Genomic DNA, 24,519 nt, shown 5'->3' with positions numbered 1-24,519 from the left:
ATAGGTACTTAAGAATATCCAAAATGGCACATCATAATGGTAACAAGATACTAGAAGCTCTTTGTTTTCACAGATGACAAATGCACAGATCCTTGCTCAATGATGAAACCATACTGCCCCTTTGGTTTTCTAATAAACACTCAAATTTTGTTCAAATCCACCAAAACACTACATGAGAGAAATCATGGAGAGTTTCAAATGAATAAGGGGGTGCTCCCAAATAATGGGATTTTTCAGAAAAAAATGTAAAAGGAAAAAAAAAATGAAAGAAACAAACAAAACAGGAAAGAATAGAGGCCAGGCTTTCACAAGGGCCAAGTTCGATGATACAATATTCTGCAGTTCAAACAAACTATAGCAGAATTAAGGTGGAGGACTACACAACAGTCTTGCCTAATAAACGCTTGCGGATCTGCAATTATGGGAGTACATGTATTAAAACCAAACAAACATTTATTACACAATAAACTACAAAGAAATGAAAAGGAAAAACATGAAAAACAAGAAAGAGAATCGTGAGCAAGAGCAAGTAATAAAGTGAACTGAACCTCAGGCAACTTCTGTCGGAAAACTACATCCAGCCTAGCATCGAGTGTGTTTTCACACAATTTTTCCATCTCGAGATGCTAGCACCAAACCTCCAGAGCTGAATCACAGTAAAGAGAAAAGTTTTTAGACATTGATCTTTTAGATATCATCATACCAGCACTATCAGAAAGACCAGATTACCAATTTCGAATCAAATTAACAGCAAAAGTTCAAGTGTTCAAAATTGTTGCTCAAGGATCCTATGTTTTTCCTGTTTCAAACCAACCCTCATTTACACAGACAATATACAAAATTAAGGTGCCAAATTTCATTATGTTATTTCTTTCATCATTTAATTACTCAAGTGCACAGAAAGATACACATCAGAACTTAAAAAGAGTGATCAGATTTGTTATATCTTGTTACTCCTGATGCAACTCACGATCCTGTGGCAGCAAAGTGTCATTTGCAGCATTTACCCTTTTTTATGTATTGATCTTCCAACCCCTTAGAGCCCCAAAAAACAACAAATGGCAGGAGGTGTGTAGGTTAGCTAAGTTTGAACCACAATGTCAAGGATGGAACCTTCTAATTGATCTAGTTGAATGAGCCATTTTAACATTAAAAGAGGTGCCAATCAAGAAAACATAGAGATGGTTCATCCAACCACTATTGGACACTAACGGGCCTAGCGATCTAAAGCAAGAGGAAACCCATTACTTATCTAAAAGCAGAAAAAGGAAAACAAGAAGTTTGGGCGTCCCACGTAGAGACTTTCCACCCACATCCTGGAGCATGCACATGCACATCAACACTTACACAAATAAACTTCTCATGAATTGTCAAGAAATACACGCTGCAACTTTTTGCATAGGCATCTTAAGGGATGAATGATTGTTAATTTCAGTACTTAGGGATACTGTCCATGTAAACAAGGGGTTGTTGTGCAAAATGTGTTCGTATGGATATATTACTCCTAGAGATAGCTAATCAAACAGAGAGAGAGATACAAATACAAATGATTAAAAAATTCACCCAAGATTGCATATAACCTAGGTTTTTTTCTTAACATAAAAGACTAGGTACGAGGAGTTCCATGAACCCTTAGTTATCATGTTTCATTTACATAAATCTCATTTTGTACAAGACTGAAAACCCTTGATTTGGATTTCAGGACTATGAAAGAATCAAAGAAACAAAACAAGAGATAGGCCTCGAACTTTAGGACTTATAAACATCTCATATACTTGGTTACATTTGCAGGAAGGTCACCCTGCCTTTGTCATTCGATTCCTTTCCTTAATCAAGCCCTAATATCGGGTTTCTCTCTCTCCAAACAAAGCTTTTGAGTTCCTTTGAGTTACAGAAGATCCTTTTTGCAGTACCCTGCTCTAGAGAACTAGTACAATATCATAAATGTGCTTTATAGGGCATTTGGAGAGATTAACATGATTTAGACATGGATATTTGTCTAAAATCATCTCACCTCACTCTCATAAAAACGTACAAGGATAGATATCAGATGAGTTCAAGCATATCCAAATGTGTACATGAAACATCCCTGAGAAAATCTCAGGTAGGCAGATATCAACATTGACTGATGGTCAAGCAGATGGGACATGTGCAGTCACCATGTTTCATTAAATTTCTTACTAACCACGAGGTTTTGTGCCTCATCTTTTACAGGCTCATAGAGCAATGGTAACAATCTTGAGCAAAAAGCATGAATGATGAGTGAGATATTAATTGTTGAAACCACCTCATTGCAATTTCATCGAATGGCTGCAACCAATGGAGCTGTTGACTGCTTTCAAATAATCCTTTGCTAGGATTGTAAGAGCATCTCATGAGGAATATGTCCATCAAATTTCATAAGAAAACTCTCCAAGAATTGGGAGAATCTTAGTTTGAAATTCAGACCAACAGTAAAAATGCAGTCTGCTACAATTATAATTTTTGAGGCTTGAATCACTTCCAAAAAACAAACCATTATTAGGATTGTAGAGCAGTGTACGAGGAACAGAACCACCAATTTTCATGAGAAAACTCCTTAGGATCAAGGAGAAATCCTGATTCCAAGTTAGATTATCAGTACGATGACCAGTATTTCCTGGCTTATAAGCATGAACAGTGTTTCATGCAATTGGACATTCCTGCCCTTGATAACCAGTGCAACCAAAAGCAGGTCAAACAATGTCCAAACTCTATGAAATTTCAACAATGGGCCCATAAAGCATTATATTGAAAATCTATAAGTTTCAACCCCTATTGAGGATTTTTTTTTTTTTTCCGACTGTCAATAAAATTTTTCTTTTTTTTTTCGTCTAGGTATTCCAAGTTAACAGTGGTCAAGCATTCTGACTGTCAACAAAACCTGAAAGCAAGTCAAATGATATCCAATTATTATAAAACTGGACAAAAGTCGTACATTGCCTTGATTAAATTCCCACAAAATTTGAACTCAAACTGACTGTTTGATAAGATTTCAAAATGCAAACTGATGATTAGGCCATAAGGGCATGCTTTGACTGATGGTGGCTTCAAAGCAGTATCAAATGACATTCAAACATTATCAAATTTGGAGGATAAGCTTATGATGTCTTAAATCTAGCGCATCTCAGGCTATTTCATTAGATTTTGGAATTGATAGGCAGGGCCCATAGAGCCAAATCTGGCCCTCGGTGATTTGTTGATTTCTAATGATGGATCAAAATGATCCAAGACTTACAATGACAATGATTTGGCATATTCATATTGTTAAATTTGATTGGGCTTGGGGAGTATCATTCCTATTGCCTATGAAAATCTAGTGCATCTCAGGCTATTTCATTAGATTTTGGAATTGATAGGCTGGGCCTATAGAGCCAAATCGGGCCCTCAGTGATTCGCTGTTTCTAATGATGGATCAAAATGATCCAAATCCTTATAAGTTCTTACCATCGGCTTATGATGCCTACATTGATCATCATTCCAAGTTTCACCAGGATCCCAACCCGATGCAGTCAAAGTCCATATTGACCACGGTCTGGCTTAACAGCAATTATTGACCTTTGGTCTATTCACCCATCTTCACATATAAACCATTGGGGAAATTGCTTTAGGTAAAGTTGGATTTTTCATAAACCAGAACAATCCAAATAGGGGCTTACGCACTTTAATAATCATATACATGCAGAAATGGAATCCAAAGGAGCCCAGATTCAGTGTGTCCACACATCATTTTCCAGTTCTACCAGGGCCAACTGTTATTTGAGCTCCGATTGGAGGATTCCTGTTAAGAGAGCATTAAACCTAGAGCAAACGTTAGGAGAACTGGATTGTGTTTATAATAGTACGGGTATGTGCCAGGCGAAAGGAAAATTGAGATGATGCCTACGCACTTGGCTTGTCTGCCTGTGACAAAATATGCCAGTAGTAAGTCTAAGGAATTCTACTTTCTGTATCTTCTATCTCACATGGAACGCACGCACGTGTACACTCCACAAAAAAGACAACTATTTGTTGTCTTTTCTTTTCTTTTTTCTCTCTGATAGAATAATTTCTTTCCTCCTTTCCTTTTATCAAAAATAAAAGATCTCTTTCTTCCCTCAATATTGTTTTCTTTTATGCATGTCCTTTGTCTGGGAGAGAAACACATATTAACAGTCTCCACAACTCATTGTGCATGTACTTATAGATATATATAATGAACACACACACACACATAGAGAGAGAGAGAGAGAGAGAGAGAGAGAGAGTTTGTGTGAGTACCAGGAAGGCCCAGTCATGTGGTGATGGCTTGGTGCAGGTGGCAGATAAACCTGATGATCAACTATAATTTCAGGAGGGTGTACATTCGCTTTCTCGGCATACTCTTGCTTTGCTAAATGCAAAACAGACTCAATAAAACCATGATCTGCCTTGCGGCATCGTAGGAGCACGGCAGACTCTCTCAGTCGCAGCAAGCTCTGACAAGACGATTAATAATATTAGCATTCTTCTAAGAAGAAGAACTGAGAAAGTAATTTTAAACTATAAAACATACAAATGCAGTTTGGGGATCTTAGGGATCACATGGATGGGGTAGGGAAATTTTGCGGCACTGAACTCAACGTTTCTGAATTACAACTTCTCAAATCAAAATAAAAAGAAATGGTACCTGTTATACATGTACCTGAACAATCAATTCTTTCATAAGCTTTCTATAAACATGGTGATTGTGGCTAACGTGCACGAGCTCTTTACCCACTGCCTCCTTCATAGAGTTAATCAGATCATCCTGAGCTTGCAGAATTTTTAGATGCGAAGAATTCAATTGCATTGAATACTCACTGCACAATAGATCCTTTAATAGCATTAATTGCAAATAAGCTTAGGATTAGATACACACTCATGCATGTACACACGCATGCATGTGCGCACACAACTTTTTATATGACTACAATATGCTGATGGGGAAGAAAATATAGAAGTCAATAACCAAAATCATTACTCTTCAGGAAACAATTAAAAGAACTCATGAGAAAAAAACAGGCTTTGTTTTGCTACAAAATAAAAAATACTATGAACCGAGAAGAGAGTATAGAAAAGGAGGTAAAAGATCAAAGGCCGCAAAAGTAGACAAACAAGGTTTCTTGAGAATGGAAGCTTAGAGCAATTGGCTCACGGTAAGAAGGAAATGAAAATTTATGCCCTTAAAGCTTTGTTAAAGGCAGCATACAAATTAATGCTTATAAAATAGGAAATCTTGTTTCACTTTGATATGACCATTTATTTTGAGGGTACTTCCCATTGACAAATGAAAACTAAAAAAACAAAACAGTAATAGAAATAATCCCCCAGTACTTTTTCTTCTGTTGAGAGACCATAGCCAGTCACTTCAAGAAGCAAACAGTAGTTCTTCCAATGGATGGGTTAACTAATGAAACTGAAAAGAAATAAGCAAATACATCAGATCTATATTCTGAAATATCCCAATGCAATAACACTTATCAGAATACACAATTTTAAGTAACAGAGATCCCTTGTTGAACCAATCAAGAAAAGAGGGTTGTTGTTGACATTCAATTGAACGAAAAGTGATGCCAATCTTGCACCAGTAAAATGTAAAGGCAAACATGCATACGATATTCAGAGCAACACCAGACAATCATATCCAGGAATGAGGTACATCTTCATAAACAATTACAAGTATTTATTAGCCACTTAGTACAGCGACAGAATCAAATCACTGCATAGAACTAATTTGAAGAGAGTAAGCCAAATCATAGTCAAAGAATTATGTATGCAAACAATGGAACCATACCATTCACAAAAATAATCATAAATAAGGATACATAGATACTTGCTAACAATAAATTTTGGGGTTTTAAAACAGAGGATTGTACATATAAGTGGCATACTATTGCAACGTAAAATCAACTAATGGGACTAAATGATTCAAGTGGAAATATCCTATATAAGGTTAATCAAATTAAAGTTTGATGGAAGCTCTGAGCGCCTTTGGGATAGGAGGTGTGCTCAGAGACCATAAAGGAGAATCATATAAACCTACACCAGGTTGGCTGGAAGTTGTGATGCTAATGAAGCTTAAGCCAAAGTGTTTTTAACGGGCCTTTGTCCATCAGAAATATATTTGTCACCATTGAGGGTGACAAATCTAGGGAAAAACAAGGTGTAGATGCTCCATGGACATTAGCATCATTTTTTTGGGGGAAAATTTTAAGTGATGTTTCAAAACTAAGGCTGCTTTTAGGTGCACTTGGAAATAATCTAATAGGTTTACTGATTATTTGGCGATATAAGGATTAAAGAGGAACTTACAATTATTCAAGCATCACATACTTAAGCTACTTTTCTTAAGAATGTATATGCATCCCATAAAGAAAACAAACATGTATTTGTTTATACCTGTGAATAGAAGAAAACAATAATGAAGCATATGGAATAGAAGAGTGGAGAATGCTCCACAACTACATTCTGCTTGCGGTTTCAATCTCAATGATGGAATGTCCTAGAAGGGCTTGAGCTCCCATTAAAGAAATATGAAACTTTTTAGATGCCTATTCTCTATATATCTCCAACTTCATGAACATTTCCATTTACTGAACTTCAATAAATAAATTCTCAGTCTTAGACTCCACAAGATAGGAGTGAGAAAGGATGCTTAAACATATAACTAGCCACCTCTTTTATGATTAAATACCCAGTTTCCTCTTTTCTTCACTAAATATATTGATTCTTTTTGTTGGTGGTACAAGACCAATGGGCCGGAAATGCAATATTTTAAAATTTTCCATTATATTAAAACTCAAGGGTTTAAATGCATGAATATCTTAATACAAAACCATAATATGTATATTCCAGCCTACAAACATATTTTATACACACGTAAATAATAAAAATTCAACTCTAATAGGTCCCTGACAAATCCTTTACTCAAAAATACAATTAAACTCAATACAATATTCAAATACTCATAATGTACATCTCTACAAAATATTACATGACTTGCACTCACAATTCTTCATTATATCAAAATTATATGATAATTTCATCTTCACTCTTCATCATCATCATATATCACAATGTCTCATACACTTGATCATAATAATCTAATGAGATTTCAATTCACATAAACAATAAAGCATAACATTAAAGCTCATACTGCAAGATTAAAAAACAATCTCAATATTCACACAATATACTCAATTTAACTAATCATGAATCACTTAATAATTGTAAACACATCAAATTAACACACAAACATACATGAGGGAAGCTATGATTCGAACCTCTTGTACCCGGACCACGAAAAGGCCTTTTGAGGACTTATTTTGTCTCATTGTCTAAGGCACGAGTGATAATAATAACTCCATGAGACCAATACAATGGGAAGCAAATTATCACTTTTATTTTACTTAATGGTGATCAAATCATGAGAGAGACATGTATCAAAATAGCATTTCAAAGTTTGAGAGAGATACTACACAAAATAAGGGAGTTATGGTAAAACTACACCATGTAGTTCATAAAGGACCACACGAACATTTCAACATTCAAAAAAGAACTCAAGGGACTATTTCATATGCTCAAATATGATGAAATAAACATCTCATCAGTTGTATATTCTCAATAAAAATTCCAGAAACATAAGATCAAGAAAATCAAAGTAAACTACTCAAGATCAAAGAGTAAGCTAGCTAGTCTACACATACTATGTGTATGGACTACACTATTGCTTTGAGACTCTTCAAGTATCAAGTTTTTATGACCAAAAGATGAAGAAAGTTACTGCAAATTAAGAATTATAGCAAGCTTTGATAATGGAAATGAGGTAGGAATTGAAATATAATAAGAAAGATCAATACCTTAGTGAAGAACTACTCCATGGAAGGGTTTCAAATGAATGCTCAATGAATAATATAGTCTCATGGGTGGCCACGTTTTTGTCAAGCAGGCTCTCTCTCTCTCTTTAAAGGGAATACTCAAGTTAGGGTTATAATTGATCTCATAAGTTACTTTTATACTTAGATCATAAAGATAGATTTAATCTTGATCTTTGATGCCTTAGATCAATGGCACATGAGAGGTTTTTATTCAAGCCACTCATCCATATCTTATCACCAAGATCAATAGATGAGCTTTTGACACCCTTCACTCCTTAAAACCTAGGTTTATAGTCATTTTACCTTAAAGCCCTTAGTTCCGTTTTATTTCCCATCAAGTCCAAATTCATATTTACACTTATGCCCATGATTTTTTAATAATTTGTGAGAGTCAATAAAAAATAAGGACATGTATATAAAGGTAATATGGGACATTCGTACATGTGAATAAAATATCTTATGACACCACCAATAGGATTTCAACAACACTAAAGTTTCACATGGGTCAAGCCCATAAGGTGGTGCCACATAAGATATATCCACATGCCACAAAATCATATGTGGATAATAATATAAATCAAATTAATTCTCAAAATCCCATGACTTCACACATGCTAAAAATGGCACATACGAGCAAAAAAAAACATGCGACTTAAATCAAACTTAAGTCATAATAATATATAACACTTTAAATAATAAGAAAACATGTTATAACATAATACCAACAAAACTAATGACAAATAGGTCCCCACATGGATATGACGTCAGCATGATGATATCCATGAGTGGGGAGGTGGGGGTGCCACGTGACATCCCTATGGCCACTAGGGATCCAGTGGCATCCTCATATGATGTCCTTGTTTGGTATTACGTCAAACAAATTTGAAAATCACATTTTTTATTATTTAAAAATTTTGAAAATTTTTCCAAAAATCCTAAAAATTCTCCAAATGATTTTTCAACATTATTACACATTTTCTCAACAATTTTAAATTAATTTGAGCTAAAGGTAAATGAGATCTCTAAACTTATAACATTAGTCGAAGTCTTCTATTCAGCTAACCCGAATGACATTCTACCGGTGTCTCAAGCCGACCCAACGGACCTATGCTTCACAATCTATGACAGGGATATATAATTGGTCACATCAAAGTCGTTGAACCAGAGCTTCCCGTCACCGGGGGTTCAATAGATTACTAGTGCACCCCTGTGGGACATGTTCCTACTCAAATACAAGGGTCCTCTCAAAGCATATGTACACTAGCTCTTCTAAGTTTGATAATACTATCGAAAAGTGGCTTCCCCTACGACTGTGGTTGCACATACCATGGAACAGTCTCGTGTTAGGATACGGGCTCATATCCCATGAGCCGACCATTCCATACAGGGCGAATACTCTTTTAAATATTTGGGTTCTATTATTCTCGATTGGAATCTCCAAACCCTGGCTTATCACATCAACTATGAGGCATTCTAATCAATATAGTCCTGACTAGGAGGTAACCCTCACACCTCCCCGAGCGTTCACACTCTCAAAACACATACTCTCAATGCCTCAAATACTCGGGGTATATGAATATAGGCCCCAGTGCGTCAAGCACCCATATTCAGTCTCTCTCTAACTCGCACTGAGCATAAGACTCTTTGCTTTAAGGCCTTGAAAGGCCACATAGCCAACACCTTTACATATTGGATGCATGAAGACGCAAAACAAAATGACCAATGCAAGATTCAACCCAGTTATAGATACAATCAAGAAACTATCACCCGTTTGAAAGGGATTGACAAACAAGAAATGCAGCGACAAACACAGATATACTAAGTACGCATATCTAACTACCAAAACACCTTAATCTTAAAATTGATGGACCAACCATTAATCTTAAAAGTGAATATAAATATGGGAAGTCTAGGAAGACAAAAGCAAATTATGGCCTAGAAAGATCCTAAGTCACATAAAGATTCCTCAATTCTATTTTTCCCCCAGAAATTTCATTCACTATTATGATGTTAGAAACATTTCCCAAAATCAAGTTTTATGCATTCGTCATCAACAGTCTCTTCACAATGATCCAAAAGAGAAAGCTGGGATGAATAGATCTTCATCATTATAGAACATAAAGAGAGCTTTAGCATACTTGGGTTGCTTTACAAAGTATTTGTCAAAGGACAAACTGCCTATCAAGTCGCCACATGGAGCTAAAAGACAACCATACTAGAGTATAGCACCTTCTGCCACGAATAGTTTTATTGAGTATTGTTCAATATTTAACGAATATCCTTTCCCCGATACAAATACTAATTATATGGAGTAGGTCACTATAAATATGAAGAACACCTATGCCGAAGAGACTAAACTCATTTCACAAAGCACCTAAAATTCAAAAATAAAAATAAAAAAACTCGTTTCACAAAGCACCAATATATATCCAAATTAGCAATAAGACCAATGGAATTTAATCAAAACAACCATAAGTGTTCACTAATGGAAACACTTTTTGGGTAGACCAGCAGTGAGATTTAAACTCAGGACGACTGATCTAACACCTAACCCATATAAAAACAAAATAACTTTGAATGAACCATCTAAACATGTCAGAACTTGTTGGGGAAAGTTTTTTGCACTTCTGCAAAAATTAAATACAGAAAACAGGTATTTTTTAATGAACGGGTGTTTTCGGATGGATAAAATCAGAAATTGTTCCTATGACAAGTTCTGACACACTCAAATGGTTTTCTTGAATTATTAGGAGAGTATAAGGATTATTTTCATAGAATACCTTGAGTAAGATCAAATGTATATTGGGTAACACACAAGCATCACAGTATCTTAGAGAATGTTGGGCACTCATGATATTATAGGCAAGTTTCTCTTCAGTAATCAGAGAATGATGTGGAACCAACCATAAATTCAGTCACCATTGGTTATTAAACCAAATCTCAGTAATTATTCATTCTGAAGTGAAGATCTGATTTGGATTTCTGATGAAATTTGGACTACATTTTCCAAACTCTAACCAGAATTTTTGGGGAACTTCAGCCAATTTGAGGTGAAATCCAGGAATCTTAACCAATATACCAGATCACAGTGCCGGAAAAAGGCAGATACCAAAATATCACAAGTAATTACTACATTATCTTTGTGAATGAGCTAAAGCATGAAAAGTATAGAATATTACATTTTTTTCTTAATTTCAACCTGCTTTTCCTTCCGTTCATATTCATGTCTAATTTTTCTTTTCTCCACTTCAACTAGTTGCAGCTTCTCAATTTTAAATTCCTGCGATGGGAAGAGTAAAGACTATGAGCATGAATGACTAAAAGAGGGAACAAGAAAAAGAATTCCTTTAACAAATAAATAGCTAAGATTGACTAGTAAGAAAATAAATAAATAAATAAGAAAATAATCAGTATCTGATGTAATAATATTCATCTAAATTAATGTTAATATTATATGATACATGAATCTGATTATGCCACTAACAGAGCCCTTTTGCTAAGTGCTAGATCATATGAGCATTAGTAACATTCAAGATCACTAATTCACTATAGAAGTGAGAAACATATGAACCATGATTGTTGGGAGCAGGAGCTAGGTCGAGGATATATTACCATGCCCAAAAGCTCCTTTCCTCAAGAAAGAGCCACTACTGCTCGAATTCACACCATTTTTAGAATGTTGAATTTCATAATTAGGGATATATTGATCTGCTCGAATTCACACCATTTTCAGATCGTTGAATTTGATAATTAGTGCTGGAAATAGATTTCTCAGGCCATCATAGGGGTTTCCAAAACCGGAAATGCATCTTTAGGCAAGGTTTGGAGGTGTGACTTAGTTTGATTGTTTAAGGTTGATGTCATATGTGTGTGTGAGCTCCTATCAGTATAAGGCATATAATCAACATATAACAACTACAAAGAAAATCAACTAATCATACATTTAAGGGCAATGGATCACAATCTCATGCTAAATTGGTTCGAGATCCGGTTAAATGGGGTTGAAGGCATGCTCAAATGAGCATCAGCTCCTGGAATGTGGAACCATATTTTTGGAGTGGGATCATCCCCTAGGGAATGTGCTCCTCATGACTATATATGAAAATAGGATTACACGACACATAGACTTGATTATCTACGTTGAATGCAAAAGCTAAGTATTGTGCAATGTCAGTTGCCTGAAGAGAAAAGTTTTAGCTACTTGGCCCTCTTGATGATCTGGTTTTCCCATGATTGTAGCCATAGACCGTCATGCTGGTTAGCCAAACGCTATTCAGATTGACATTGTGTTCATGTATATGAGGAATACCAGAGATTGAGAACATAAATGTCAAAATAGCATGAGTTCATCAAAATGTGGGTTGCCTAGACAATGATGGACAAACTTCTACCAAGCGTTAAGTTTCTCTCTGAGGTAGTATGAGACTAGTTTTTTATTTGGAGACTCATCAAAATCCACACAAAGGAAGTGTCCCTTTCATGTTCCTTGTGACATGATCCTTTACAAGTAGCCTTGAATGGTGAATATAAGTAGGTACTTGTTTTCTAAAAACTGTCAATGAAACCAAATTCATAGCCAGTTCAGGAAAATGCAAAACATTCAATAAAATAATGGAATACTAGGAAGCTAAAACTTAGTTTCAAATGCATGCATCCACTATCAAGAATATCAAAAATGATATAAACAGCAATTCAGATTTTGGCATCAACCACTATAATTCAGAATGTGGATAAATTAGCTCTATCTCTTATCAATAGGAGACATCAATTAAGAGTTTATGGAAATTACCTGTGGTACAGTTAATGCCAAGACTTAGGCCCATCTTTTGACAAGCTTGAGAGAAGTAATTTCATCTTGTGTCATCCAGACTTCAGATGATGAGGACTCGCAATCTGAGTTACACTAACCATAAAATCGACGTAGTAGTTGGAGCAATTACAAGTGGTTGAGTAGGAAGACTTCCATGCTTTTCAAATGGAGGTCTCTTAGGCACTATGTCCAAACTCTATACAATATCCGTATATCATCCTCTTTTTACATCTGGTGAGCAACCTATCTCCCATCATCATTATCCGAGACTTAGCCCAACTATTTAGGGTCGTCTATACAAATTCATGAAAAGATGTGGGAAAGGTTTATGCTGGTTGCCTACCTAACACAACCTTCCTCCTTTACCTGAGCTTCGGACTAGCATAACTGGCATGGGGCCGACCGAGACAGAGTTTGCAGCTTATCTCCAATCATGTATCAAATTCGGCTTCGAAGTATCTCTGCCAGATGTCGCTTAAAGTGCAAGATATGCCAAGTGCTCTAAATTATAGACATCCAACGTATTCAAACTTGTTGCTTCTACCAGTATCTCAGACTATGTCAGCTAAAGTAAGTAGGGAAATCTACTGTGTGAAGCATTAGAGCCCTCACATGCTCAATTTAGGTAATGTCTCACTAAAATTGCATGATGTAACCTTTTGCTTTTTTTTTCTTCGTTTTTTTTTTTGAAACCTCCATAAGGTCTAATTCATTTCTTAGAATTTCGTATTTCCATCATAACTATTTCCTTGACAGGAGTGCCAATACACAAGAGAATTCCTGGACAGATTCAGCTCCTTAAGACATATTCATGGCCTCATGTTCAAGTTGATCAACCCTACGCATGATTTTAGTTGATGATACACATGTTTGAGAGAGAGTTCCATGTCCCCTGATAGGCTGATATGCAGTAAACCTTGATAGAATTCCAACATCAGCATAATTAGGACCCATGTAAAGGGCTACAATTTGTGTCTCATTTATGTACCAACTCCATGTCATCCTTGGATTGGGAATTCACATATCCCCCTCCACTCAACACAAATCATGACATAAACTTTTAGACAAAAGGTCCACAGGTATAGCTATTCACATTCAAACTATGACTGAAGCCATGGGGTCCACTGATGAGATGGGTTTGATTCCATAGAAGACAACCCAAAATGAAGAGAGGAAATAAACAATGCACTATTTTGTATTTAAAAACCACCAACAAATTGCATATATCTCTCTATATACAAGTTGACTCTCTCAAATTTGGAATGAGCAACAACATGGACAGGGCATGCTACTCCGAAAAAAAATGGGAAATATTACCTAGGTTCAAATTGAAAAGCTCAAAGAACATAGTAGGATATTTTTTTTGGAAGTAACACAAGCACATTCTCAAAAAAAAGAAAGGGTAAAAAGAAAAGAATATGGTTGCATTTTAAGTGATTTTCTGAGTTTCATTTTTTATATTTTTTTATATTATGCTTAGGTTGGTTTCTAGAACTGAGTTTTCTAATCCTGGGTTCCAATTTTGGATAGCTGTAGAATGTCTTCAAATTATATCAGGTTTAGTTAGTCATTAGGAGTCTTTTGCTTTAGGTGAATGTTTGGGTGTCCATTTTTTAAGTTTTAGTCTGGGTGCCTTGTATAGCAGCAGTTTTATTCTACACGAACTTACATCAGAACATTCTATAACTGTAAAAAACCCTTGGGTTAGACTAGGCTCATATAGGGCCTCTAGACCTTGCTGATTTGCTCTCTTCATATTCTTGCTTGCAGTTTATAACATGAGCCAAATCGGATTAAAAATCTAAGCATAAGGAAGAAGGTTGTAGGGACCAACTAGAGCAAAAATGAACAATAACTGGTCAAAAATGAACCCCCCAAGTTACTTTTTTTTTTTTCGAAACTGGAAATGAACCCCAAGTCTTGATCAAACTAGTAAGAATCCCGTACCATAAAATGGATTTGGTGCCAAGAAGCTCATGTTGAAAGAGGGTGAATCAGTGTTTTAAAATGAAGGATGCGGCCCGATGCGTTGGGGGGGCCGACGCGGCGATGCGGCTCGAAGCAGTCCGGATGGGGGTGCATCACCACGACGCAATCAATAAATATAAAAAATTCTAAAAAATCTAAAAAAAAATAAGTTAATCCATAAAAAAAATATGGAGATGATATATGTGATAATAGGTATATAATTTATTCATTAACTCCAAAAGTATCAGCTTTCAGAGATTTTGTATCCACTATCCCCTGATAGAAACTAGAAACTTGAAACACTTCATAAAATATCAACAACCATAAGCACAAATTTGCAACCACAAACTTTAAAGTTACAAAATACAAACTAAAAGTCTATAAAGATTAAGGAGTTCAAAACTCAAGCTCAAGAGTCAATAGAATGATCAATTCATCATCATTTTTCAAGTCTTGGGAGGGAAATTAATCAGAGAAGAATCTCAATTTCAAATCCTAATCAGAGAAGCTATCTTGAGAGTCGCCATGTGCATTATCATCACTATCATCCTCGGCGTCGTCCACATATTCTTCTTCCTCGATCTCCTCTGAATTAGCCTCCTCCTCCTCTTCCTCCTCCTTGACCTCTGAAGCTGATGTGCGACTAGACCCAGCTCTACTCCTTTGTGCTCTAGTGTTAGGCCGTTCTTCTTCATTAGCCCCTGTGGCTAGCTCGACATCAAGCCAAGTAAGTTCCTCACCTCAGGTTCATACAATTGAATAAAGGTTGAGATCCACGCGCTTTTGATACCTCTGCCTAAGCCGCTCATTATACCATGCATAAAGATTCTTCATATGTATTTGAGGTTCAAACATTCTTCATGTGGGTGGGACAAGCTCCGCCCTAACCCATGGCGAGTTACTCGCACCTGAGTCCTATATAGGGGCAAAAAGCCTTAGAAAAATTAAAAAATAGAAAAAAATATGAAAAATAAAATGAAGGTTGGAAATGTAAAAATACCAAAAGCAACGTTAAAAAGTCCAAACAAGCTTAAAAAAGTATCGAAAGTATATAAAAAGCGAATTAAAAAAATAAGAGATTTTAAAAAATTGATTTATAGTTGGGGATATTTAAATAAAAAATCCAACTAAAAGGAAAGCATAAAAATAGGGGGCAAAAAACACTCATCAATCTTTGCCAAAACATCCACATGATGTACAAAAAATTTATACAGTATTCAAAAAAAATTTTCCATTTATGTACACCGAGTTGTATGTACAACTCAGGGAAACTCTGACTCAACCGAGTCCAAGTCCCTTAACACTGGTGTTGGACATTGCATTCAATAAGATAAAATTGAATAGAAGAAAACAAGTTATGAAATGGAAATGACATTTCTCAAAATCCTGCACAAGACTAATATATAAGATCCAAACCTCGAAAACTGGCCAAGGGCCAAGTCCAAGTAACAAGTAAATTGGCCGGTTCCACTTAATCGGGCATCTCCTTGCCAATCCAAAAAGTGTTAAAAAATAAAAAAATATAAAAAATCTAAAAATTATATTTAAAGCAATGATAAAACAAAATACATCCAAATGAAGTTGAAAAGTAGTGAGAAAATGGATTTTCGGAAAACAATTTGTGCCCAAGGATATTTTTGAAATTTTCTAAAAAAATATGGGAAAATATAAAACTAAGTATCCCATGGCCAAAACACTTTCCAATATTTGCCAAAACGATGAAAAAAACATTCAAAAACACATTGCAAACAAATCCCTTATTTTTTAGGATTTTTTTTTGTTTTTTTTTAAACTAACCTGCCAGACAACCATAACCGGATCAGCAAGTGCCTGGTTCCGGTTTGACTGGCCGGTTCTGAGTTGGACTGGCCGAGTTTGCAAACACTGGTGTGGAATCAAATCGTAGTAGAGTTACTGAGAAGAAGAGAGAGCTGGAAGACAGCAAATCCTTCCCTTCATAAACCTTTCAGAACATTCTTGCTTGAAAGTTCTACACGAAGCATTTATACAAACAGTTAAACATGCATTTCATACCGTATAACAATAAAACACGATACATGTTATGATAATTACATCCTCACGTCATTAGAACAACATTTACCAAAAAAAAAAAATTTTGAACCAGGTAATATAAAATTTAGTGGGATCTAAAGCAATAAAATCAAAGTTGCATAATGTGATTCCAATTTAGACAGGAAAAGGGCTCTGATCCAGCCCAAATCCACGTCTGCATAGACATTACATACAGACAATAATCCAAAAATAATGAAACCAGCTAACAAAAGTGAAGGGAGAGAGCGAGTGAAGCTTATACTTCTTCAGCAGAGAGAGAGATCTCGTTGGCCTTCTCCTCAGCCTCCTGGCAAATGAAGCACACCATCTGCTGTATTTGATTCGAAACATCTGCATCATCCATCTTCTCTCTCCCTCTCTCTCTATGCAACTATGAATGATGAGCAACGGTGGAGGGAGGGAGGAGGATTCAGAATTCAGACCAACTGAGGACCGACAGAGTGGACTTGTTTGTGCCATAATTATAAGACGCTTCAAATTTCGGTATTTTAATCAATTTGCTTTATATACTTTTATTAAATACACCTCAATACGTATACACGTTCCAAATTAGAGGTCATTTTAATTTATAAAAATAAAAATAAAAAATAAAATACTACCGGATAATCGTAACCATAGAATAGACTTTGAACGGTGATGAGAATAGACAAAATCACTATTTATTTTCACCAATAAGTGTTGAAAAGACTTTTCCTTAAGACGGTGTAAAATTATTGAATTTAATCTTTGGCTCAAGTTTGATAATTTGATTGTAATGGTCGTACTTTCTTAGTTTTTATTAATTTTTTATAATTTTACCTGGATGTTTCAGACCCTATTATAATTTTATTTTTTGATATTATAATCTCTCTTGCTCTTTAAAAAGATTATATGGGTTTAAAGGAAAAAAAAAAAAAAAGATTCTCCTTTAGGTTACTATTCTTCTACTTCTACCTATTATTTTGAGATATATGATTTTTTTTATAAGAAAATATGTCTGTAGACCTTATTTTTAAGTTTGATTTTTCTGTAAACCCAAGGTTTTAAAGCTTATCTAGCTGCATAAAGATTCTATTTATTATATCTTCAAACCCCTAGACCAATTTTATCTTATGCTTTAACCCAAATAAATTTTACAATGACATCATTTTTAAACTCCTCTCTCTCCATTTTTTTTCTTTCTTTCTCCAATCTTCCAAACCCTTCTCTCCCTCTATTCCCCCAACTCTCTCTCCCTCCCCCGGGTCTCTCTCCATATTCACCCAACTCTCTCTCTCCCCGTGAGTGTCTCTCTCCCGATTCCCCCAACTCTCTCTCTCCCAATGAGAGAAGCACGTGAAGATAGAGAAAGCTAGGTTTTTTTAGAGAGGTCTTTTTCAAATTTGTTTGGCCTAAAATGTTAAAGTAAAAATGGGTAAACATAGTTTAGGGGGTTAGAAGATATAAAAGATGAAATCTCTATGTTGTAAGCTCGGTTTGAAAAGTTTGGGTCTATGGAGAAATGAAATTTAAAAATTGGGTCTACAGAGATATTTTCCCTTTTTTGTATAACAATATCTTTGGGGAATATATTGCTTGTATTTTTTTTTGATATTTTTTTAATGGAACTCAATAGTGCAATTTTTTATAGAAATTTTTGTTAAACCAAGATTCTTAATTTACTCCCATTGTTAATATACTTATCTGTACATTAAAATTCAATAATATTAATTTAATGAAGAAATAAAGTTATAGGGAAAATATTTTTCATTATGTTTTTTCGAAAAAGGATAAAATTCGAATTTATATCGGTTCCATTAAAAAAACTTGATTTTTTGAAGACTTTTTTAAAAACTCGTAATTTTTAACGAATTTCAAAAAATCAGAGTTCTTTTGGAAAAATCGTGTCTTAAATGGAGACTTGCTAATTATGTGTTGGACTGTCTTCTTGGGGAGCAAAAGCACATCTCGTATGAAGTATGGACATTAAACACAAGAAAGAAACTTGGGTTAAAAAGTTGGAGTTAGGTGCAAACAAAAATCAACTTTGGTCGGAAAAAATTAATTTATTTTTTCTTGGGGTTAGGTGCTAACAAAAATCAATTTTGAAGTTATGTTCAAGAAGTATTTATTTTGTTTTTTGGTTGTTTGGGGGGATTTGGCAAACTTTCTTCACATTCTATGTTTGATGTGTCCTCCTTGTGGGATCCAAAGGAAAATGTGCATGCTTTTTTGCACTTCTTTTTTTCTTTTTGAGAAAATACTAGCTTCATTAAGATAATGAAAGATTACATGGGGAAGAAAAGCGAGAGGAAAAAGAACCAAAAAAGAGAAACGTGAGGAGATAGATAGAGGAGAGAAGAAGAGAGGGAGAAAACACTAGGATCAGTCAAGAGGTGGCCTCATTTGTCAAGAAGTCTGCCGTAGAATTAAATCCACGAACAACGTGAGAAAAGGTGATCTCAAACAAACTAAGTGACAGAAGAATTTCATTCATGAGGCCACTCAACCTCCAAGTGGAGTCCGGGTAAGTACACCAGGAAATGACATTTGCTGAGTCTCCCTCGATGATCAACCTATGAAACGAGGGGTTCAAAAGAAAAACATCTTTTTGCAATGCCCATAGTTCAGCTTCATTAGCCTCACACTGATGCAGCCTCCCTGAGTACGCCTAGAAAATTGAGCTCAAATGATCTCGTAGGTTCCCCCTAGCTAGTAATATGACCCTTCACACTGCCATTGAAGTAAAGTTTTACCTATCCACTCGGATGTGCTTTCAAAACAAAATGCTTGGTAGGACGGTTGGGTTTGAATAGCAGTAACTGTGGGGAGTGCGTAAAGAGCATGTCCCTGGGATCAGCTTTAAGGAGGAGAAAGGAATGGGCCCAAGTAGCAATGGAACGTTGAACAGTTTCGAGGAAAGAAGACAAGTCTCTGCTGTGACGTTCAAATATTCTCTAGTTTCGTTCCCTCCACAGGTTCCATAAGACTGCTGCAACAAAAATCCTCCCGAGCTTAACTCCTAGGGTAGAGAAAGGAGGGGTCCATAATTGTTGAATCAAGGCATGTGTCGCCGTATGTCTTAGGCTAATCCAATTAGCAAAGCCCAACAGCCAGTTCCACAAGGTTGACATAAAAGGATAGTGGATAAAGGGATGGTCAATTGATTCTTCATCACTTTTGCATAACAAATAGATATTGTTAAGGATCAACGCCATTCTCCTTAGACAATCAACGATGATGAGTCTCTTTAAGCATAGCAACCATAAAAGGGTTTTGACTCGATGGGGAACTTTACAACTCTAGAACTTAGCCACTGAAGGCCTATCCTCGATATAGTGGTCCTTATGAATCACATGGTATAAAGAAGAGGCCGAGAACACACCACCCGGTTCCAGGGACCAAATGATCCTATCTGGTTTCCTAGGATAGAAGCAAAAGGCATACAGCAACGCTAACAAGGTCTGGAACTATTCAACAACAGAAGCATTAACCCTCTGAGTGTTGATCCTGATATTCCAAAGCTGTTGGTCCCTAGAAAGAGATATTATATTAGCAAGCATCGCCTGTTTCTGCGTTGATCTATTATAAAGATTAGGGTAAAGGAGTTTAAGTGGATAGTCTCCATTCATTTAGCATGCCAGAAGCGTGTTTGGGCTCCATCACCCATTAAAATTACTGAGTAGGCTAGAAAAAGAGGTCTAACTCCTTGAATCCCCCTCCAAACTAGTGAGAGTTGGGACAATCTTGGGCATCTTTTTGCAATAAAGCCGTCAGGGTCCCTTCCATATTTGTCGAGGATGACCCTTGCCCAAGTTAATCCCTATTATTAGGAAGCCTCCACCACCATTTGGTAACTAGCGACTCATTGACAGCTTTTAATTTTCGGATGCCAAGGCCCCCTTCCTTTTTAGGGAGACAGACCGAAGCCCAACTTACTAAATGAACTTTCCTGTTCGATTAAGAACCACTCCAAAGAAAGTTTCTCACAAGAGACTCCACCTTGTGGATAATAGAAGCAGGAGCTAAGAATAGGGACAGATAAATGGGTAGGTTAGATAAAGTGGCTTTAATGAGGACAGAGCTGCCCGCAAATGACAAGAATCTTGCTTTCCACCCACCTAACTTGAATAAAACTACTTGCATGAGAGGATTCCATAAGGATCTAAACGACGATCCATTGAGCAGAGGGAGGCCTAGGTACTTGATGGGGAATGTTTCAATCGCACATTCCAGCCACAATGCCCATGTTGATATTTCTAAAGATAGGCATTTAATATCAATGATTTTTGACTTGTCCATATTACTTCGAGCTCCAGAAGTAAGCTTGTAAAGCTTTAGGAACAACCAAACATTCTGGATATTCTCATCATTGGCTTTCATCAAAATTAAGGCATCATCAGCATACTTGAAGAGACTTAGAATAATCCGATTTGGCCAAGCAAGTAATCCTTGGATATGCCCCCCATCCACCGCACCTTGAAACATTTTGCTGAAGGCTTCTGCCACCAAGGTAAAAAGGAAGGGGGAGAGAAGATCTCCCTAACGTAAGCCTCTAGTAGCCTGAAAATAGTCACTAGCCTTGTCATTGATAAGCATCGAGAAATGGGCAGATGATAAACACCCCCTAATCTATTTTCTCAAAAAACTCCAAAACCCATAGCTCCATAATTTTGAGGAAGTCCCATTCCACCTAATCATAAGCTTTTTCGAAGTCCAGTTTCAATAAGATTCCTTTAGAGCCAAAGGTATCAGCTGAGTGAAAGGTCTCTTGAGCCAAGAGAATGTCATTCATTATAAAGTGGTCATTAATAAAAGCCGTTTGTGGGCCATCAACCACCTCATTTAAGACTAGGTGCAGCCGATTGACCAACATCTTAGCCAGGATTTTATATAAGGCCGAAAGCAAGCTTATTGGTCTAATATCACGAAGGTATTGAATAATGCTCTTCTTTGGGATAAGGGCTATAAAAGTGAAATTAATAGCGTTGCTGACGAAACCATCCACAAATAGCTGGTTCACTCAAGCCATAATATCCGATTGGACAACATCTCATAACTCTTGAAAGAAGGCTAGAGGGAAACCGTCAAGTCCAAGCGCCTTATCCCTCCGTAGATTAAAGTCAGCCTTTTTAACTTCATCAATTGTGAAAGGTACCTCAAGATTGGCCACCGAAGAAGGGGATAGCTTCTTGAAAGGCACATAGTTTATGTCAAAAGGTAGTCTTGACTTTGAGGAGAAAGCCAACCGAAAGTGGTCAACAATCACTACCTCCACTGCATCCTGATTGTCCATGTCGACACCATGGATAGACAAACCACTGATACAGTTCGATTGATGCCTACAATTAGAAATGGCGTGGATTTATTTGGGATTCATATCCCCTGCTTTAACCTATCTGGTTCTGGATCTTTGGTACCAAATTCTTTTCTCCATCTTGAGTAGATGATCCAAGTTATACTTCTTTGCATTCCTCTCAGAGATTTGGTCTGGAGAGAGTGTCACCACCGATTGCTGCAAGGCATTCAGCTGCAAGATCTCTCTTTCCAGTACTAGTATGTTACTTGCATGATCACCAAAGTTCCTCCTACCCCAATCTTTAAGCTTACACTTAAGGCCCTTAAGTTTATTGGTTAGAACATACCCAGCCCATCCAGAGACACGGACAGAATCCAAAGTATTTCTCACCAGAGGGGAGAGGGATTTATCCTCGAACCACATTAGTTCAAAACGAAACAGGGGTGCAAAGACACCCGAGAGAGTCTATAATAATAGGGACACGATCCAAGGCCAACTGAGGAGCAGCCTTAACCACGGTCTTAGGATACCAGATATCCCAGCCCTTGGTCACCAGAAACCTATCCAGCTTAGACTTTTTCAGGCTAATGGTGGAATTGTTCAACCAAGGAAACTTGGTGCTCACCACATCTTAATTGAATAAACCATGAGAGTTAATGAAATTATAAAAAATAAGCATTTGGGGATTGAAAACATAATGAGTAGACACTTTGTGGGGGCCCCGAACCAAGTTGAAATCACTAGCACCACACCAAGGGGACCCACATGAAGTAATAATACTTGAGAGGGAAGTTAAAAACTCATCTTTTCCCCTGACAACTTTCGGCCCATACACATTCGACAGGTACCAAACAAAACCATTAGGGTTAGTAAAAGTTACAAAGAAGTCACGAAAGGAGGAATGAAACAAAAGCCCCAAAACATACAACATAGGGGTCCCAAATAGTCAAAAGGCCTCCAAAGAGAGCGCAAGAATCAACAAAATGAAAGTCTATAGGGCAATAGCCCCAAAAAGATCTAAGGAAGAAAAGATCAAAATTCATAGGCTTGGTTTCTTGCAAAACCACAATGTTAGGTCTACATCTACTTAGAAGTCGACATAGCACCCTTCTCCTTCTAATGCTCCCAAGCCCACGAACATTCCACGAGAGTACGATCATTGAGGACGGAAGCCCTTCCCTCTCCTAGTGGAGCCTGTGGCACTAGAAGAAAGGGGTTTGTACCTCAGCCCAACAGCAAGGTTTGTATCCTCCTTTTGAAGACGGCTCCTCCGCCTCCTAGGTCTCGGTGCCATAATATTTGTCGGGGCAATCGTCTCCTCCACCAATCCAATCTCTCCTATGAAGGAACCATTCATACTCTCCAATAGTTTGCCAGCATGCTCCTTGACTAGTCCCCTCTTATGTTTCTTAATGGACCAATTCTTGTCCTCAGAGGGCAGGTTTTCTTCAGAAGAATCAGTTGCTAAGAGGGGACGAGCCATGGGAATATCTAGGATCATAGCCAGTAGGAGTCCCTTTTCTCTATGCTTTTGAGTTGCCCTCATGGAAGGGTTCTTAAAGGTCATGCTCCCCAAGTGCCAGCTAAATTTCCATTTGGAAAGGGTCATTGCCATAGCATTCTCAGGAGCGTCATCCGACTACGTCAACTCAATATCTCTTTTCTTAACAATATCAAGAATGGTCACTAAGAGGACCATCGTCAAGGTTGAAGCAAAGGAGAAACTCCTTCCGATCAGAAGAAACACAGAGAAAATAGAAAACAGTGCCCACAACAGCAAAACATAATCACAACCAGGAAGAGGGGATAAAGGAGGAGGCCGAAAGAGCACTAGTTGCAAGTTTTGGTTTAAAAGAGGAGGGGGAGCAGTGGTTGCAACCTTTTTAAAGTGTTGCTCCTTTACGAGAGGAACAACACCCATTGTCAGATCTTCGGCCGATGGAGATCTCCTCAGTAGATCAACACAATTTGACCGTTGGTTAGGATTTGGGTCTAAGTCAATATCCCACCCCACGTCCTCCTCATAATGGCTCTTCGTATTCTTCTTCAAAGATGAAGAGATAAGAGCCCCACCACCATTTACATCTGACCGTTGATTCTTAATTTCAAAGACCGGTGCTTTCAAATCCAAATCGTCAATCGTCCTATCGTCAACAGAAGGTGATGGCTTTTTGGAAGCATGACAGATGGGCATGACTACTAAGGATGCATAGGTTGTAGCCGCCAAAGTTGCCGTCTTCGAGGGTACCAAGACTTGCCTTTTCAATGATTCACCAACTGCAAAGGTACTTGAATTGTGGTCTAGCATGCATGGACCCTGACGGACCACCACTATTAAATGGTTGGGTCGATTTTCAATTTGAATTTGATTTTTGCAATAAATGCCTATGTTCCTTCGTGCTGTCTATTTTCACCGGTGGAGGACCAACCCCTTTCTTATGCCACTTTTTCCAAAAAATCTTCAGGGGGGGAAGGTAGGGGCCCTAGCCCTCCTTTTTTTAGAAACCACATTTCAC

At 37.0% G+C, this 24,519-nt stretch overlaps 2 protein-coding genes and 1 long non-coding RNA gene across 3 annotated transcripts; all 3 read right to left on the bottom strand.

The window, feature by feature from the left end:
• Positions 1-92: 92 nt before the first annotated feature.
• Positions 93-17,173, bottom strand: LOC18432753 (V-type proton ATPase subunit E). Its single transcript, XM_011624525.3, is given in 7 exon segments — positions 93-412; positions 549-606; positions 608-646; positions 4,279-4,475; positions 4,682-4,838; positions 11,075-11,175; positions 16,988-17,173. Coding segments are annotated over 7 exon segments (690 nt in total). The 5' UTR covers positions 17,090-17,173; the 3' UTR covers positions 93-376.
• Positions 14,956-16,663, bottom strand: LOC148783753 (uncharacterized). The gene is made up of 2 exons (XR_016045920.1): positions 16,471-16,663; positions 14,956-15,588 (listed from the first exon to the last, which is right to left on the bottom strand). It is a non-coding gene; the product is annotated as an uncharacterized LOC148783753 (long non-coding RNA).
• Positions 17,174-21,757: 4,584 nt separating the features above from the next.
• Positions 21,758-22,426, bottom strand: LOC148783752 (uncharacterized). The gene is made up of 2 exons (XM_088872067.1): positions 22,167-22,426; positions 21,758-22,046 (listed from the first exon to the last, which is right to left on the bottom strand). Exons 1-2 carry the CDS (start codon positions 22,424-22,426, stop codon positions 21,758-21,760), a joined length of 549 nt encoding a protein of 182 aa, XP_088728193.1.
• Between the last annotated feature and the right edge of the window lie 2,093 nt (positions 22,427-24,519).

The sequence above is a fragment of the Amborella trichopoda genome, chromosome 1 (assembly GCF_054954075.1).
Source record: "Amborella trichopoda isolate Santa Cruz 75 chromosome 1, AtrichopodaSantaCruz75HAP2 v2.0, whole genome shotgun sequence".
Lineage (NCBI taxonomy): Eukaryota > Viridiplantae > Streptophyta > Magnoliopsida > Amborellales > Amborellaceae > Amborella > Amborella trichopoda.
This window is presented reverse-complemented; position numbering and strand designations above follow the sequence as displayed.